Genomic DNA, 15,711 nt, shown 5'->3' on the forward strand with positions numbered 1-15,711 from the left:
TTTGGCTTTGTTGACTCCACCTGACAAAACTTCAACTCTGCTTGCAAACACCCAGGCATCTCAGTCCAGGCAGAAGAGAGACTCACACCTGGTAGCCTTCACTACACAGTAAACCTGCTAGTACATTGATTTTGGAGTCTCTGGCATACACACCTGTGAGAAAAGAAGCTTCTGGTTTTTATCCATCACCCAACCTCATGTATTTTGTTATAGTAGCACAGATCTATCACCATTTCAGAAAGATTTCAGTTTATCATGGCAGGAAGGTATGGTGGAGTTCATGGTGATGGGATTTTGTAGCAGAGAGCAGACTATGGGACGGGAACCAGGGCTCTAACTCTGAGGCTTGCTCCTAGTAACTTACCTCCACAAGCAAGACTCTGTTTCATAAAGGCTCCAAAGTCTTCATAATAGTTACATAAGCTGTGACCGAGTGCAGGCTATTCGAGGTTCAAAACATAACAAAGACCCCAGTCTCTAAGTAATTTGATATGGGGTGAGGGACTAAACACACAGGTTTGGCTAGGATGGTAAGATTTAGCAGTGCAGTGATTTGAAGGAGAATTGATCCTATTGTGCAGTTATCTGAACACTTGGTTCCCAGCTGCTGGGACTTTTTGGAGAGTTTAGGGGTACAGTCTTGCTGGAGGAGTTGTGTCACTGGAGGTGGACCTGTAGATTAAAAGCCCTGGCCACTTCCAGTTCACCCTCTCTGCTTTGTGCTTCTGGTGGAAGACATGAGCTCTCAGCTTCTTGTGCCAGCCACGAGGCCTGCCCGTTGCTGCCATGCTTGCTGCCACAGTGGACTCTTAGCCCTCTGGATCCGTAAGCCAAAATAAACGCCTTCTTCCCTCAGTTTCCTTGGTCATGATATTTTATCACAGGAGCAGAAAGGCAATGAATACAAGTGGGAGTAGCAGGTTGGGTAGTATGTTAGGTTTGTTGATCAATAGGAAAACTGCCTGCTGTCCTGATTATGGAATGGCAGTATATTTTAGTAAGGAAACAAATCCGTTTGCTGTTTTTGGACATACCTGTTATCAAGGGTTAACTCAAAACAATGTCCAGTTAAAAAGTAAATCCAAGTTACAGAATTTTTCTCAGAATGAACTTTTGTCATCCTTATCTTCCCATGCTGTGACATTCAGGACAGTGAAGTGTCAAAGCTATCCTTTTGGTGTGCAAGTGGTGTCTCATGACTTAGGCTATCCTTTAGCTTCTGATCCTCCCCTTCCACCTGCCCAGGGCTGGGGCTTGTAGGCACCAGCTCTCCAAAGCAATAGTAACAATATTGTGATATATGTCAAGTTTTTATGCCTAGGCTCTAATTTGAAAATTTACAGTATATGTATGAACATTTTCTATAGATAAACTTACCAGTAATTTAAAATTAATTACTGCAAATTTCAAATGACCTTCAGTTTTACTTGCTATAAAAAAATCTTCACATGTTATCAATAGTGCCTTTAGAAATTATGAAATTATATATTGTATCTCACACATGGTAGTGGGACACAACTATATCCTTTAGTCTTAATTACAGGAAAAGTATGGACAAGTATAAGGCCTGGCTTTATTGTTTTATAAATGAACCAATAAAGTTCATGTCAGTGAAATGAGCATACACTTTTCATAAATTAAAATAAATCTCACATGGTAAAGTACCCATATTCAAAATTAATTTAATTACATGTTTAAAGTTTAATTACATTTAATTAAGCATTTAAGTTTAATATGAAATAAATGAATTATCAGTTAACTACTATGAAATGAAATACTGCCTTGGTAATTAAAATCTATAAATTTTCCTATTCTGTGTGAAACTGCTAGCTTTCAAAAAACATTCCAGCAATTATACATTTTAAAGACCATTTGACTACATCCTCATAGTTTATCAAAGTATAGCTTTTTGGCCCCTCAGCTTGGTGAGCTGCTTATTTCCCACAATGTGGAGGTTTTACAAACATGTTTTTGGGTGTTACCTTAGTGCAGTGGTTGCTGCAACCCTTTAATATAATTCCACAACCATAAAATTATTTTTGCTGCTACTTCCATGGCTGTAATTTTGCTACTGTTATGAATCATAATATAAATATCTGATATGCAGGATATCTGATCTGAGACCCCTGTGAAAGGGTTATTTGACCCCAAAGTGTCCCAACCCACAGGGTGAGAACCACTGCCTTTAGTGACTTATAATTTGCAACAGTAAAGTTGCCTAGCGTCTCTGACCTCTAGTTCCCATGAACTATGATGGTATTATTCAGCTCAAAAGTCTGTTGGTAGAATTAAATGGATAGGCTATGGTCATAAGCCCGAACAGTCCCCTTCTTGAAAGAGGCATTGGACTAAAGTTAATTTCTTCCTCCCTTTACCGGAATGAATGAATGAATATAAACCTCACATTATCTGGCATAACAATGTTTGCTCCTTGCAATAAATATGCCTATTTTAAATGATTAAGCAATGGTCTTTTTTGTTTACACTAACCATTATATATACATTATTTGATTTTTGTGGTGCTAGGGATTGAATCTATGCTAGGCAAACACTCTACAACTCGGCTATGGGCCTAGCTCACATTTCTTATTTATATGGCTGAGCATTCTTTGAACGAAACATATAGAATTACTGCTATCACAGAATTCTAAGTCAGCAATAACTTTGAATGCAGGTATTATCACTTTTTGCTCACATGCTTGTGTGTGTGTGTGTGTGTGTGTGTGTGTGTTTAGTTCAATGGGCAGTCAAAGTTGGGAAACTAGTATTTATTGACATAATGATTCAAAGTTAACAATAACAAAATTAAATGGGTAAATATGTGGTATTTCTGTTTCTTAGCCTCCAACGTTTACATGAGGGTATTGTGACTTCTCTGAATTCAAGGGGGGATCCCAAGAGCACAGCAGCATGAAGTCAGTACCAGGATCATGTTTTCATTCCTTCATTAGTACTCTTTTGTCTGCAACAAAACAATGAAAATGGCAGACACCAAAGCCTTCAAAAGGAATGAAGCACAAAGAAAGAGCTACAACATGTTCTCCTGGTTCCATCATTTAGTTGAGACCCTGCAAGATCTACATACATCAACATCTTCTGGAAAACAGAAATATTTGCTCAAGATATAAGGATGACAGAAGGTAATAAATGCAAGATGTATAGTAGTGCACCTGACACATAGTAGTCATTCTTTAATATAGCTACTAAAACTAAAACAGTACCCATGTGACATTCTATGTCTCTGACTATAGATTAGAGGACCTGTTAACAAAGTGAAAAAATTCTGAAAAAGGCTTAAGTTGAATAGTGTTGACTAAATGTTCAGGTATTATTTCTAGAACAGACACAAGACATTTAAGTCATTTAATTTCACAATTTCCTGTCTATAAACTCTAATAATTTAAAGATGATTTGATAGTGCTAAAAAAAAAAACAAAACAACAACACAGGCTACAATCTGTTTAGTAGCCTACTGTGGTAAGAACTCAAAGTAAGTTTTCTAAATATCTTACACATTATTTACTATTAAGTCTGTAACTTTCAGAATTCTGCTTTAATAAATTTTTGTCACTATAAACTCTAAACTACCTTGCCACCTAAATTACAGAGTGTTTTACTTACAACATCACTAAAAGTATAATGTCTTAATATAAATGGAATATTAAAAAGCATAAAGTGATAAATGTAGTTTGGTTGTTAAGAGTGCTTGCCTTGCATGCAAAAAGCACTAGGTTCAAGACCCAGTATTGCATAAAAGCAGGTATAGTAGCATATAGAATTAACCCCAACTTTCGGGAGGTAGAGCTTAAGAGGATCAGAAATTTCAGGGTCATAATTGGGCACATAGTTTAAATTCAGACAGGACTCAATAAAAAATAAAATAAAAAAACAAAAACACATACTTGCTTATCCTTTAAAAGATCACTTACTGAAAAGTATTAGCAAGCAACTAATTGTAACTAGCTTAGTATCCAGCTCTATCACATTATAGTAGTTTACAGAACCAGAAAAAAAAACACATAATAGGATATTACAAAATACATGTATAATTTCTTATATATTGTAGAAAACTAGCATTATTGGGCTATACCACCTTTGCATATGAAATATTCAAAATTGAGGTAAAAATGCAATTTACTGATATCTGAAGTCTGAATTTGTTGTTACACGAGCAGTTGACTTACCAGGATTCTCCCTTAAGTTCTGAAGTTATGTGTTCTGGAAGGAAGAATCCATGCCATTTTGAACTCCCCAGAAGCTCCTGAGAAATCCTTTTTGATACATCATAATAGTGACCAAATCGTGAAGATGACACTGGTCCAATCTGCTGGAAAATTGTGTTGGTTATTAAAATAACATTATTTTACACTATAATTTCTTTGTCTTACATCAAGCTAATGAGGAAAAGCTGATATACATATACTTATTGAATTTAAAGACTCATACAATAGCCTTTATTAGCCAAACTATATACAGTGAGGAATTAAACTTTCTACTCTCAAGTTTTTTTCAGTTAATGATTCCTAGAGTTTATAATAATTCATATACTTCTCTCATTTTAAAACTATTCTGTACATCTCTAAGTTAAAAATGTAATATACATAATTCTTAATTTATGTAAAATAGCTCACATTCTTAATGACAAACTGAATAAAGAGATACAAGAACTAAATGAAATTAAGTCAAATTAATTCATTGGTTGGAAGCTCCAAAACAAATCAAGTATTTAGATTTGTTTAACTAAGCATCATATTGAAACTAAATGCTCATAGGACAATATATACACATGCACAATATGTCTTATAAACTTAAACGAAGCTGATGGTGTAAGATGTATCAGAGTCTAGACAGGATCAAGGCATGCGTGAGAGTGAGAGGATGTGTGGGAACTATGTAAGACCATCAGAAACTTGGCATGATCATTAGTTCATGGTTTTATGTTCTTTATAACAGTTTCCCCAAGAAACCATCTTTCTCTTAGGAAACTAATAACTATTGGTACTGAATTTATTTACATATGTGAGTAAAAATCTATTAACTATTGTTCTGAATGGACTCTAGGTTAATTTTAATGAATACATTCCCTGCCCCCATACCCTTCTACATAAAGTTGAACTAGCAACAAATTCTACCCGGCAACAGCTTTCCATAAATGCTCTGGGCTGATGTTTATTGTGACCATTCCTGAGTGCTAAGAAACTGGCAAACTTGGGGATGCTCAAAACAGATATAGTCTCTGCAGAAATGTGAGAACTCTTAGTGGGTTCTTATCTTACAGAATGACAATTTTTTAATTCAGTTAAACATATGTTTGCTTGACACTAGCTAGCTATGTGCATTTAAGATTTCAATGATTCATATTCCTAAATTAAGTGCCTATAAACATCAAATTATACAGTCACATGAAATAAAACATCATGAAGTCTAATAGAAGCATTTTTCCTAGATTGAGTCTGTGGGTGTGACATTTATTTTCTAAATAAAATGAATGTGCATCTCTCCATAAGGTACTATTTATTTTCATTAATGAAAGACATCTATTAGTTGGCTTCAATATAATCTTTTCAATGCAATAATAATATGTGCAGAATTATGGTTCCTAAGACACAAATTCTCCATTTATTATGAAAAGTATTGACAAATAAATTATATGAGATTAAAATAAGTTTCTTAAAAATATGGTGTAAAGGTTTTTAAATGTAAAGTTATTAGTCTAAAGCAATTTAAACAAGGTCTGTTCTTTGGCCTATAATTGATTCTTTATCCGGATTATAGTTCAGAATGTTTTTACTGCAATCTCTGCGAGAGCTCATCTTTTTATTGTGTAAGTCCAAGCCCTCTTAATGTTTCAGAAAGGCCTTGACTAACTGAACTTTGATCTGATGTCTTCATTGAGAAAAACACCAGGTTGCCCATTTCAGATGCAAATCCCCCTAAGGCCCAATAGAATTTAGTAAAGACAGCAAAAAAGAAGAAACCAGAAGTTTCCAGGATCCTCTTTGGGAATCCTGGGGCACACTGGTGTCCTTAATCCATGCTACTGCATGGATTAAGGTAGGTGATAACCTTTCCTGATTCAAAAGAATAAGCTGAGTGCCTACAAACTGGGTGGAGACTAGGATTTGGCTATAATAAAACACCATGCAATAAAAGCTTGGTCTATGTCAGAAGCCTCTGAAAAGGCCTCAATGTACCACATTCCCAGGCCTGGTAGGGAAGCTTGCAAAAGCCTACCTGAATCAAATAAGCATGAATAATCTATTTTAGCAGACTGACCATGGGGAGAGAGAAAGAAAGAGAGACTTTTCACTTCTTTTAAGTTTGAGTTAATAAATTTATTAGTGGATTGAAGGTTCTTGAAGTCCCATGCACTCACAGAAATATACCAAATTACCAAAATGCAAGGTATGCTTTTTAAGTTGCCGTCACTTTTAATGTTTTTAATTATAATATTAGTGTGCTAGAATTCTCAGATTTTGAATGAATCAAGGCAGAAAATTGATTTCATGCTGTGACAGTTTACATACAGACCACAAACAATTCATTAAAATGTAAAAATACAACTGGTAAATTTTCTTACTATAATTTCTTACTATAATTGTCACTAACTTATTTAGATGCTAAGACCAAATATGACAGGAAAAATATTGATAAGGTAGACACAAAGTTTTCATTACTGATGAAAGATTTCAATCTTTTAATAAAGAAAAAAACAAAGCAAATATATTCTTATAGTATAAAAAGTTTTGCAAATTTTTCTATCCAAGACATATAATATTAGCATACAGTCAGATTTCTGAAATACTAGAATCTTTTGAGACCTGGCAATTTCCTTTGAAAATAAAATCTTACTGTTGTTACTCTAACAGTGTTTATCTATAAAAATATCATTGTTATAAAAATTAAATTGCAATTTATTTCAACCTATCATGAAAAAGCAGTTCATTTATTTCATGTGCTAAGAACATGTTGCTTTAATTTTACATATGACAACTTTTATTGCTTACTTAACCTACCTTTTACTTTATCATCTGTAGAATAGAGAAAAATAGAAGTTTTCACTATGCTAAAAATTGAAATCTGATGGGAGTCCAGGAGGAAATCTGAGCAACAGAACAACAGCACACTCCAACACCACCACACTAGAGCTCCAGTGTGTTAGGAAGCAACAAACTACAGAGGAAACACACCAATAGTCTATGTAAGCGCTGTCTCACCACTGTCAGCAAGTCTTGTTTCTGAGAGTGTAGCATACCAGACAGCAAGAATCCAAACACCCACTAAAAACCATGCAGAGCCCCAGCTCAATCACTAGAACTGGGCTAATTACGATCTTACTATGCTCTAGAAATAATCTATGCAATATTGACAATTAATGTTATATACATTTGAACATAATATGAATATTATCATTACTAAGTTATGATTCATTAGAGAATCAGAAAATTTATCATTGTTCTTTGTAATTCCATTGCCTTACTGAAAAAAATTTGTTGCACATTGACATATTAACTTATCTACCAGAATTGTTGTGGCTAAACCACTAATTATAACAAGAGTCTGATATGCTGCCATGACTCGCTGGAAGACTGGTTGGTACTAGAGTCCTACAATTCTGAAGTGAAATCGAGAATGCACTGCAGGCCAGCAATCTGAAGGGTGAGGAGTGAGTGGGTACTAACAATCAGGGAGAAGGCAAGTCCACCTATGACAGAGAAACTAAATCATTAGTGATACAGGAAGGATTCTTAAAACTACATATTTGTTGGGTTGTGTGACACATTTATACATTACTAAGTGTCTAACTTCTGTATCCACACCCTCATATTCCTTAAATAGACTAGGACTACACTTGTTGGATTTGGTAACAATTCACAATAAAGGGCATCTCTGATCATCGATATACCTCATTTTGGACTACTTTTACTTCTTTACTCTTAAACCAAAGTAGTGAAACTTCATTTTCTTCACAGAAATATAGAAAGCTAAATGTTTTTGTTTGTTTTATTTTCAAACTGGGAATTGCAAAGTAATACCTAGACTTTGAAAAAAGATGAAGACAAGTGCTGGCCAAGGATCATTGGTACAGGTTAGTCACTGAACATAAAATTATTGTGATGGTCCGAAAAAGAAAGAGAGAAAAAGGAAAAAAAGACAGCAAAGAAGCCAGACATAATTCTTATTTCTTAAACTGGAGGCATGCATTTGTAAACAGAAGCAAACTTAAATTTGAGCACTGACAATAAAGTAAAAAGAAGCGATTACTTATGGTAGTATTAATGATTGCAATTTGTTATTTAATTTCTCATTAATTCATTTTATGGAATATACATTACATACCAATAAAGCAAAACATTCTCTTTCTCTTTCTGAGCTCACATCCTAAAATAGACACAAGAGAAGTACTGAAATGGATATATGACTTCCTACTTTAAATAATGTAGTAAAGAAAGTAAAGCAGTGAAAGAGAAAGCAGTATTTCATGAAGCATGAAAAAGAAGTCACTGTAGATGATATGGTATTTCAGCAAACCCCCAGGAAAAAAATAGAATATTGAATAAATAGGAGAATATTCTAAATTATAATTTACAAAGAAACAATGGAAGCCCCAGGAAAGATGGTGGTTCTGTCTTTTTGTGATCTTTTGCAGTATAAGTTATGATAAGGGGCTGAGAAGATGCTCAGTCATGCCACACAAGCATAAGGATCTGAGTTAAGATTCCCAACACCCATCTCAAACCCCTTGAAGTCAGAGACTGGCATATCACTGGTGCTCACTGGCCAGCCAGCCAGTTGGTTATTTCCAAGTTCAGTAAGAGACACTGTCTCAAAACTTAGAGCGAAAATAACTGAAGAAAGACCTGGTGTTGGGCTGGAATACAGCTCAGTGACAGATGCTTGCCTAGCAAGTATGAGGCTTTAAGTTCTGTTCTCATTACTGTAAAACAACAGCAGCAGTAGCAACAACAAATAAAGACTCCTGACATCAATCCAGGCCTCCACATGAGCGCACGCGCGAGAGAGAAGAGTGAAAGAACATTGCAAATCATCACAGGGAGTGTGAAGCCAAGTGAGAAGTGTGGGGAAAAGGAAGGCTGGCACAAACACAAGCAAGATGAGCTTAAGTCTCATGGAGAAGAAACCTCCAAGGGAAGCAGCAATTGGCACCTAGCCATAACCCTTGGGTCCCTACTGGGCTCGGGGTAGGTGGTAGCTCACTAAAAAGGGCTATCCTGACTTCAGCTAGAGAGCTGTAGGAGACTGGTAGCCAGAGAAATGCTGCGTGGTAGGCGAGTAACCACAAGCTGGGAACACCCTGAGCAGAGAGACAGGCAGGGCAGCTAGAGATGCTGGGGTGGAAGTACTTCCCAGGAACCCAATGCTGAGAACATCCACAACCACCATGGGGTGAAGTCAAATAAAAAAAAAAAATGGGAAACACCACCTCTGCCACGGTCTACACAGCACCATGGAAACATAAGAAGTGTGTCCAACCCAACAGAGCAGACAGAGGCATTTTCTCAGGCATGGACTGTGTGGCATTTGGAAGGGAAACAACCAGGATCCAACTCGATTGCATTTTTGAGACTACGTATCTTCTCTCCACTTTGCAGAGGTAGCTACAAAACCCAAATGTTGGTGTGGGGAAAACCGTGCTTGTGTATGTGTGTGTATGTGTGTGTGTGTGTGAGAGAGAGAGACTAGAAGAAAATACTAGCAGATGTTATATTTTCCATTTACTTTAATTTTTTAAAAAATGAAACCTTTATATTTCAATTGTGCAGCTATTTATTTTTAGCTTGGATCTTGACCAAATAAGCACTTACGACTGTGCAGTTTGTATCCCTAGTCTGTAGTACATACTTCTCTCCTTACTTGTATTTGCACTCCTTTCCCCCTTCCCATTTCAGTTCACGTTTAAAAATACCCTCAGATCTAAAGACCTATAAACTATGCTTCCCTATGCCACCTGATGTACCTCTGCCTGAACCTTATCAGGGACATAATACCTAGTATCTGTTACTGTAGATTTACATCAGAATTGTTGTCAAATAATTCTTGGTTACTATAGTCAGTTTTTGTCCTAAATAGTAGTGGGAACATAACCCAAGCAAACACAAAGCACCAAGAAGACTCACATAAAATAGAAAAACTGGAGGACATAATCATTCCAAAAGATATACAAAACAAAACAACAACAAAATACACAAATGAGAAAACAAGCCAATAAACTTCTACAAGCTCCTGGCTCCGAGAGTCTGAAATGAAAGACATGAGATAGCTCAAGTGTCAGAGAAGGATTTCAGAATCCCACTTTTAAAAGGAGTCAAGGACCCACAAAGAAGTCAAGTAGGCAGACGAATAAAGCAAGGAAATCAGCTGAGAACTTGGCTAAGAGCATTAGCAAAGTAGATGAAAAGATCGGCAACAGAGAAGAGAAATTTAAATAATAATAATAAAAAAAAACAGAGAAAAACATTATCAAGGAAACTGAGGTTCTGAAATCAACCAAACAGACATGCTGGACATAACACAGTAAAAGATCCACCTTAAAAAAAAAAAGTGGAAAGCACAGACAAACAAGATCAAACAGAAGCATGAGTCAGCAATAGGGGCCATGGTAAAGATAATACCACACTTACTAAGGAAAGAATGAGAGCATGACCATGATGTATAAGAACTCTGTAATACAACCAGGAGACCAAACCCAAGAAGCCACAGCACAGAAGGAGCTGAGATTAAAAGCCGCAGGAGCTGTTCAATAGCATTATATTAAAATATTTTTTTCAAATAGAGAGAAAGGAATTGACATTCAAACACGAGGCATTTAGAACCCCAAATAGACATGACCAGAGAAGAAACTTTGACCCCAGTCAAGATGTCAAAAATACAAAGCAACAGAAATATTATTAGGGCCAGAGAGATGGCTTGGAGGGTGAACACATTTGCTGCCAATGTGATGATCTGAGTTCCATCCCTAGGTCTCTCATAGTATAAAGAGAGAATCAACTCCTGAAGGGTGTACTCTGACCTCCATATACAGACCATGACAAGAATACACTCATTCACCAAATAAATAAATAATAAATATATATTTAAAAAAGAAACAATAAAAGTTATAAAACGAGAACATGAACACACAAGGCAAACATATCAAAATAGCACCACATCTCTCATTAACAACCCTAAGAAGTCAGAAAAACATGGAATGCTATGCTTCAAGTCAAGAAAATAAATATCAACCAAGACTGTTGTTCCATCCAGCAAGCTAGTTCTAAAACTTGACCTAGGAATAGGAGCTTTTCAGGACAAGCACAAATGAAGGCAGTTATGACCACTAAGCCACCAATACAGACGTTACTGAAAGGAAGACCATATATACAGGAGGAAGGAAGAGTCTAATTATGAGATCACAGGAAATAATAAATTTCATTTGAGAAAAATGAACAACAGACAAGTATGAGAGCATCAATAATGCCCAATACCAAAAATAAAAGAAAATAAAAAGGAAAAAGCACATTTTGGTAGTTTGAATGAGAAATGGCCCTCATAGACTCAAATATTTAAACTAACAAAACTCTAATACCAATAAGGAAAACAGAACACACACACACACACACACACACACACACACACACACACACACCCCAAACCCCAAAACAAAAACAAAAACAAAAACAGCAACAAAAAAATCACAAATACTTCAACCTCCAGAAAAACAACCAACAACAAAATTACAGGAATTAGAAACCTGTCTCAATAATAATATTCACTTTAAAAGGCATCAATTAATGAATAGAGATGCAGATCTCTAATTGGATTAAAAAACAAGATCCAACTATCAGCTCTATTAAGAAACATACTTCACTGGTAAAGAAATGCATAGAGTAAAAGGTTGGAATCAACATATCAAATGACTGGAGCCTGAAATTCAGCATGCTGTTAAGATATTCTATTATGTAAGAAAGTATTTCAAACCCAAACTAGTGAGATGAAAACAGCCAGATTGGTGTGGATGGATGGCTCAACAGTTAAGGCTACAGAGGACCCAGGTTCAATTTCCAGTAACAGCAGCTCACAACCCTTTGTAACTCAATTCAAGGGGATTAAAGGTCCTCTTCTAGATTTTGTGGGTACTATCCATGCATGAGATATACAGACATACACAGAAGCAAAATATCCATTCACATAAAAATTAAAATAAATAAAAATTTAAAGGCCATGTTAATACAAAAACCAAATCATCAAGAAGATACAATTGTAAATATATATGCACTATTGTATCTCCAAATTTTATAAGACAAATATTAGTTGGTAATTAGTTGGTATAAAAGATGAAATAAGTTCTAATACAAACAATATCAGTGAATAACTTCAGTACCCCCACTTTCATCTTTGGATAAGTCACTCAATTTAAAAACCAATACAGAAACTATAGATTTAGTTGTTACATAATGGAAGAAATAAAATTACCAAATTCATATAGGACATTCTGATTAGCAACTCATGGAACCTTTTCTAAAACAACCCCAAATCTAGGTTGCAAAGCAAATGTTAACAAATGGGCAAAGAACTGAATTCATTTCATGTATCTTACCAGACCACAGTAAAATAGAAAAAAAAATCACTGAAAAACAAAACAAAACATAACAGACACTACATATATTCTTGAAGAATGAACAATGAAGTCTTTAGTGAACAGCTGGTCACTGAAGAAACCAGGGGCCAATTAAATCACTCTTAGAATCAAAGGAAAGAAAATTGTGACTATGTGTGGGAAGGTTATAGAACCATTAGAAGACTGAGTTCTGATGGAAGAAGCACATCTTTAGGGATGGGTTTTGAGAGTTTATGGCCTCACCCACTCCAACATGTTTTCTCTGCTTCCGGTTTGTGGTTGGAGATATGATCTATTGGCTTCCTGCTCTGGCCACCTACTACCATGCCTCCCACACCGTTATGGACTCTCCCTGTAGAACTGTAAGCCAAAATAAAGTCTTTCTTCTGTAAGTCACTTTTGATCATAATGTTTGATCACAGCAATAAAAAGTAATTAATATAAGGGCAATTCAGACTTTCTGGGATAAGGCAGTTCTGTTAAGTCTTTACTGCATTTACATTTAAAAAAAAATTAGAGAGATCTCATAGAATTAACTCAATTATGTAACCTAAGGTCACAGAAAAATAAGAACAATGTGAAATCTCAAAGCATTAGATGGGAAGAAATAGTAAAGTTTGAAAATTAATGTAATGTCCATGAAGAGAACAATAAATATAATGCACCAACCAGAAATTTGGTTCTTTAGAAAAACAAACAAAGCTGTAAAACCTCTAGACAAAATAATGAGAGGGTGGTAGTGGGGAATCCAAATTAGGAATTTTACAATGAAAAAGGTAATAAGACAGATTTCAATGAAATCAGAGGATCATTAAGGAATACTTTGAAAAGTTATAGTCTAAAAAAACCCTGGAAAAATTCCTAGACAAGGATGATCTACCAAAATTAAATGAGGAGTATATGAATAGCTTTAACAGATCCATCTGAAGCAATCACACTGAAGTAGTAATAAAAACTGTACCAACAAAGAAAGCACAGAATAAGGTTGATTCATTGTCAAATTCTACCAAAGCTTTAGCAAAGACCTAACACCAATGCTCCTCATACTATTCTAGAAAACAGAGAGGGGAAGGACTCTGAATAATCCCCATTCTCCAAAGCCACTATTACCCTGACATTGAAAACAAATAAGGGCAAAACATAAGAAAACTATAGACCAATATCCCTGATGAGTACAGATGAAAAATCTCAATAAAATATGTACACACTAGTTTCAAGTTCACATCACATAACTGTGTTTCATTCCAGGTGTGGTGGTTTGAATAAGAATGGCCCCCATAGGCTCATATTACACAGCAATAGTAGTAAAATAAAAATGGTACTGGCACAAAAACATTCATGAAGATCAATGGAATGAAACAGAAGACCCAAACATAAGTGTGTGTTACTACAGTCATCTATTTTTTTCCACAAATGGGCCACAAAGATACACTGTAGAAACAACATCGTCTTCAACAAATATTGGTGGAAAAACTGGATGTCCACACTTGAAATAATAAAATTATATCCAAATCCTTTTGGGAATCTCTTCCCCACGCTGGATTACCTTGCCCAGCCTTGACCCAAGGGGAGGAGCTTGGTCCTGCCTCAATTTTATGTGCCATGCTTTGCTCAAGCCCATGGGAGGCCTACCCCTTCCTGAATGGAGATGGAGGAGGAGTGGAAGGGGAGGGGGATAGATGGGAAGCAGGGGAGGGGGGGGATGAGAGGAGAGGAGGGAGGGGAAACTGTGGTTGGTATGTAAAATAAATGAAAAAAATGTTATTTAAATAATTAAAAAAAATATTACCTATTACCTTGTACAAAAACCAGTGAAACAGATCAAAGACCTAGCAGAACTTAGGCCAACACTTACCAAGTGAGACCTCATAGAACTAAAATTTCCACACAGGAAAAGAAACAATCAAGTGCAGAGGAAGACCAGAGAACTGGAGAGAATCTTTGTCAGCAATATTTCTGACAGAGGATTAGTATCTAGAATACAGAAAGAACTTTAAAAAAAAAAGAGTAAAAAGAACAAAACGATACAAAAGACCCATTCCAAAGTAGGCCTGGGACCTGAACAGAGGAGAGAGTTCTTAAAAGAAGAAATAAGAGAGGCTAAGAAATACCTTTAAAAAATTCATTCAAACTTTGAGATTTCATCTCAACCCTGTCAGAGCGGCTGAGATCAAGAAGACAACTGACAACAAATGCTGGAGAGGGTGTGGGAAAGGGCAATCTTCATTTGCTGTTGGTGAGATTGTGACTGGTACAGTCACTCTGTACTTCTTGGAGAATCCTCTAAAAGCTAAAAATAAACCTACCACATGACCTCGCTATACCACTCCTCGGCATATGCCCAAAGGATTTGACATCCTACTCCACAGACACTTGCTCAGCCTTATTCATTTCTGTTCTATACACAACAGGTAGGAAATGGAAACAACTTAAATGTCCTTTAACTAATGAATGGATGGTGAAAATGTTATATATATATATATATATATATATATTAGAATACTGTTAAGCTGAAAGAAAAATGAAATAATAAAATTTCCAGGTAAATGGCTGGAACTAGAAAAATTATATTGAGTGGGGTAACTAAGATCCAGAAAGACAAAATGTCTTGGGTTCTCTCTCATATGTTGCTCTTAACTCCAGATCTTTGGATATGAGCATATAATCTGCTGTAACCACAGAAGCTGAGAAAGTGAACTGGGGCCATGGGGTGTGAGGCAACACAAAAAGAAATAGCAGGATACAAGTGGTTTGAAAGGGAAAAAACTGGAGGGTGGAAACAACCACTCTAATTAGGGAGGGGAGATTGTGGTTAACACAGAAGGAGAGGGATGGAGGAAGGTAAAATAACAGTGAAGATGTATGAAAAAGTTATAAGGAATCATAGTATTACCTATTTACCTAACATTACATATAATACATATAATTCTATGTGTATACATGTAGTGACATATAGTTTAAATAAGATTTTCCCACATGGCTGACACCACTCATCCCAAGAGCAACAGAAAGACTCTAACAAAAACCTCAATACCAGGCCTAAGAAGCACCGTTTTGAACTGTTGGCCAGGGGAGACAAGAGACTCCCAAAA

General features: G+C 35.9%; 1 protein-coding gene across 2 annotated transcripts in view; it reads right to left on the reverse strand.

The window, feature by feature from the left end:
- Positions 1-15,711, reverse strand: part of Elp4 (elongator acetyltransferase complex subunit 4) — a 194,833-nt gene that overhangs the window by 133,533 nt on the left and 45,589 nt on the right. For both annotated transcript variants that reach the window (XM_006975863.4, XM_076570229.1), the window contains exon 5: positions 4,185-4,324. In XM_006975863.4, coding sequence (XP_006975925.1) covers positions 4,185-4,324 — 140 coding nt within the window. The remainder of the gene's footprint in view (positions 1-4,184; positions 4,325-15,711) is intronic.

The sequence above is a fragment of the Peromyscus maniculatus genome, chromosome 4 (assembly GCF_049852395.1).
Source record: "Peromyscus maniculatus bairdii isolate BWxNUB_F1_BW_parent chromosome 4, HU_Pman_BW_mat_3.1, whole genome shotgun sequence".
NCBI classification, from domain to species: Eukaryota; Metazoa; Chordata; class Mammalia; order Rodentia; family Cricetidae; genus Peromyscus; species Peromyscus maniculatus.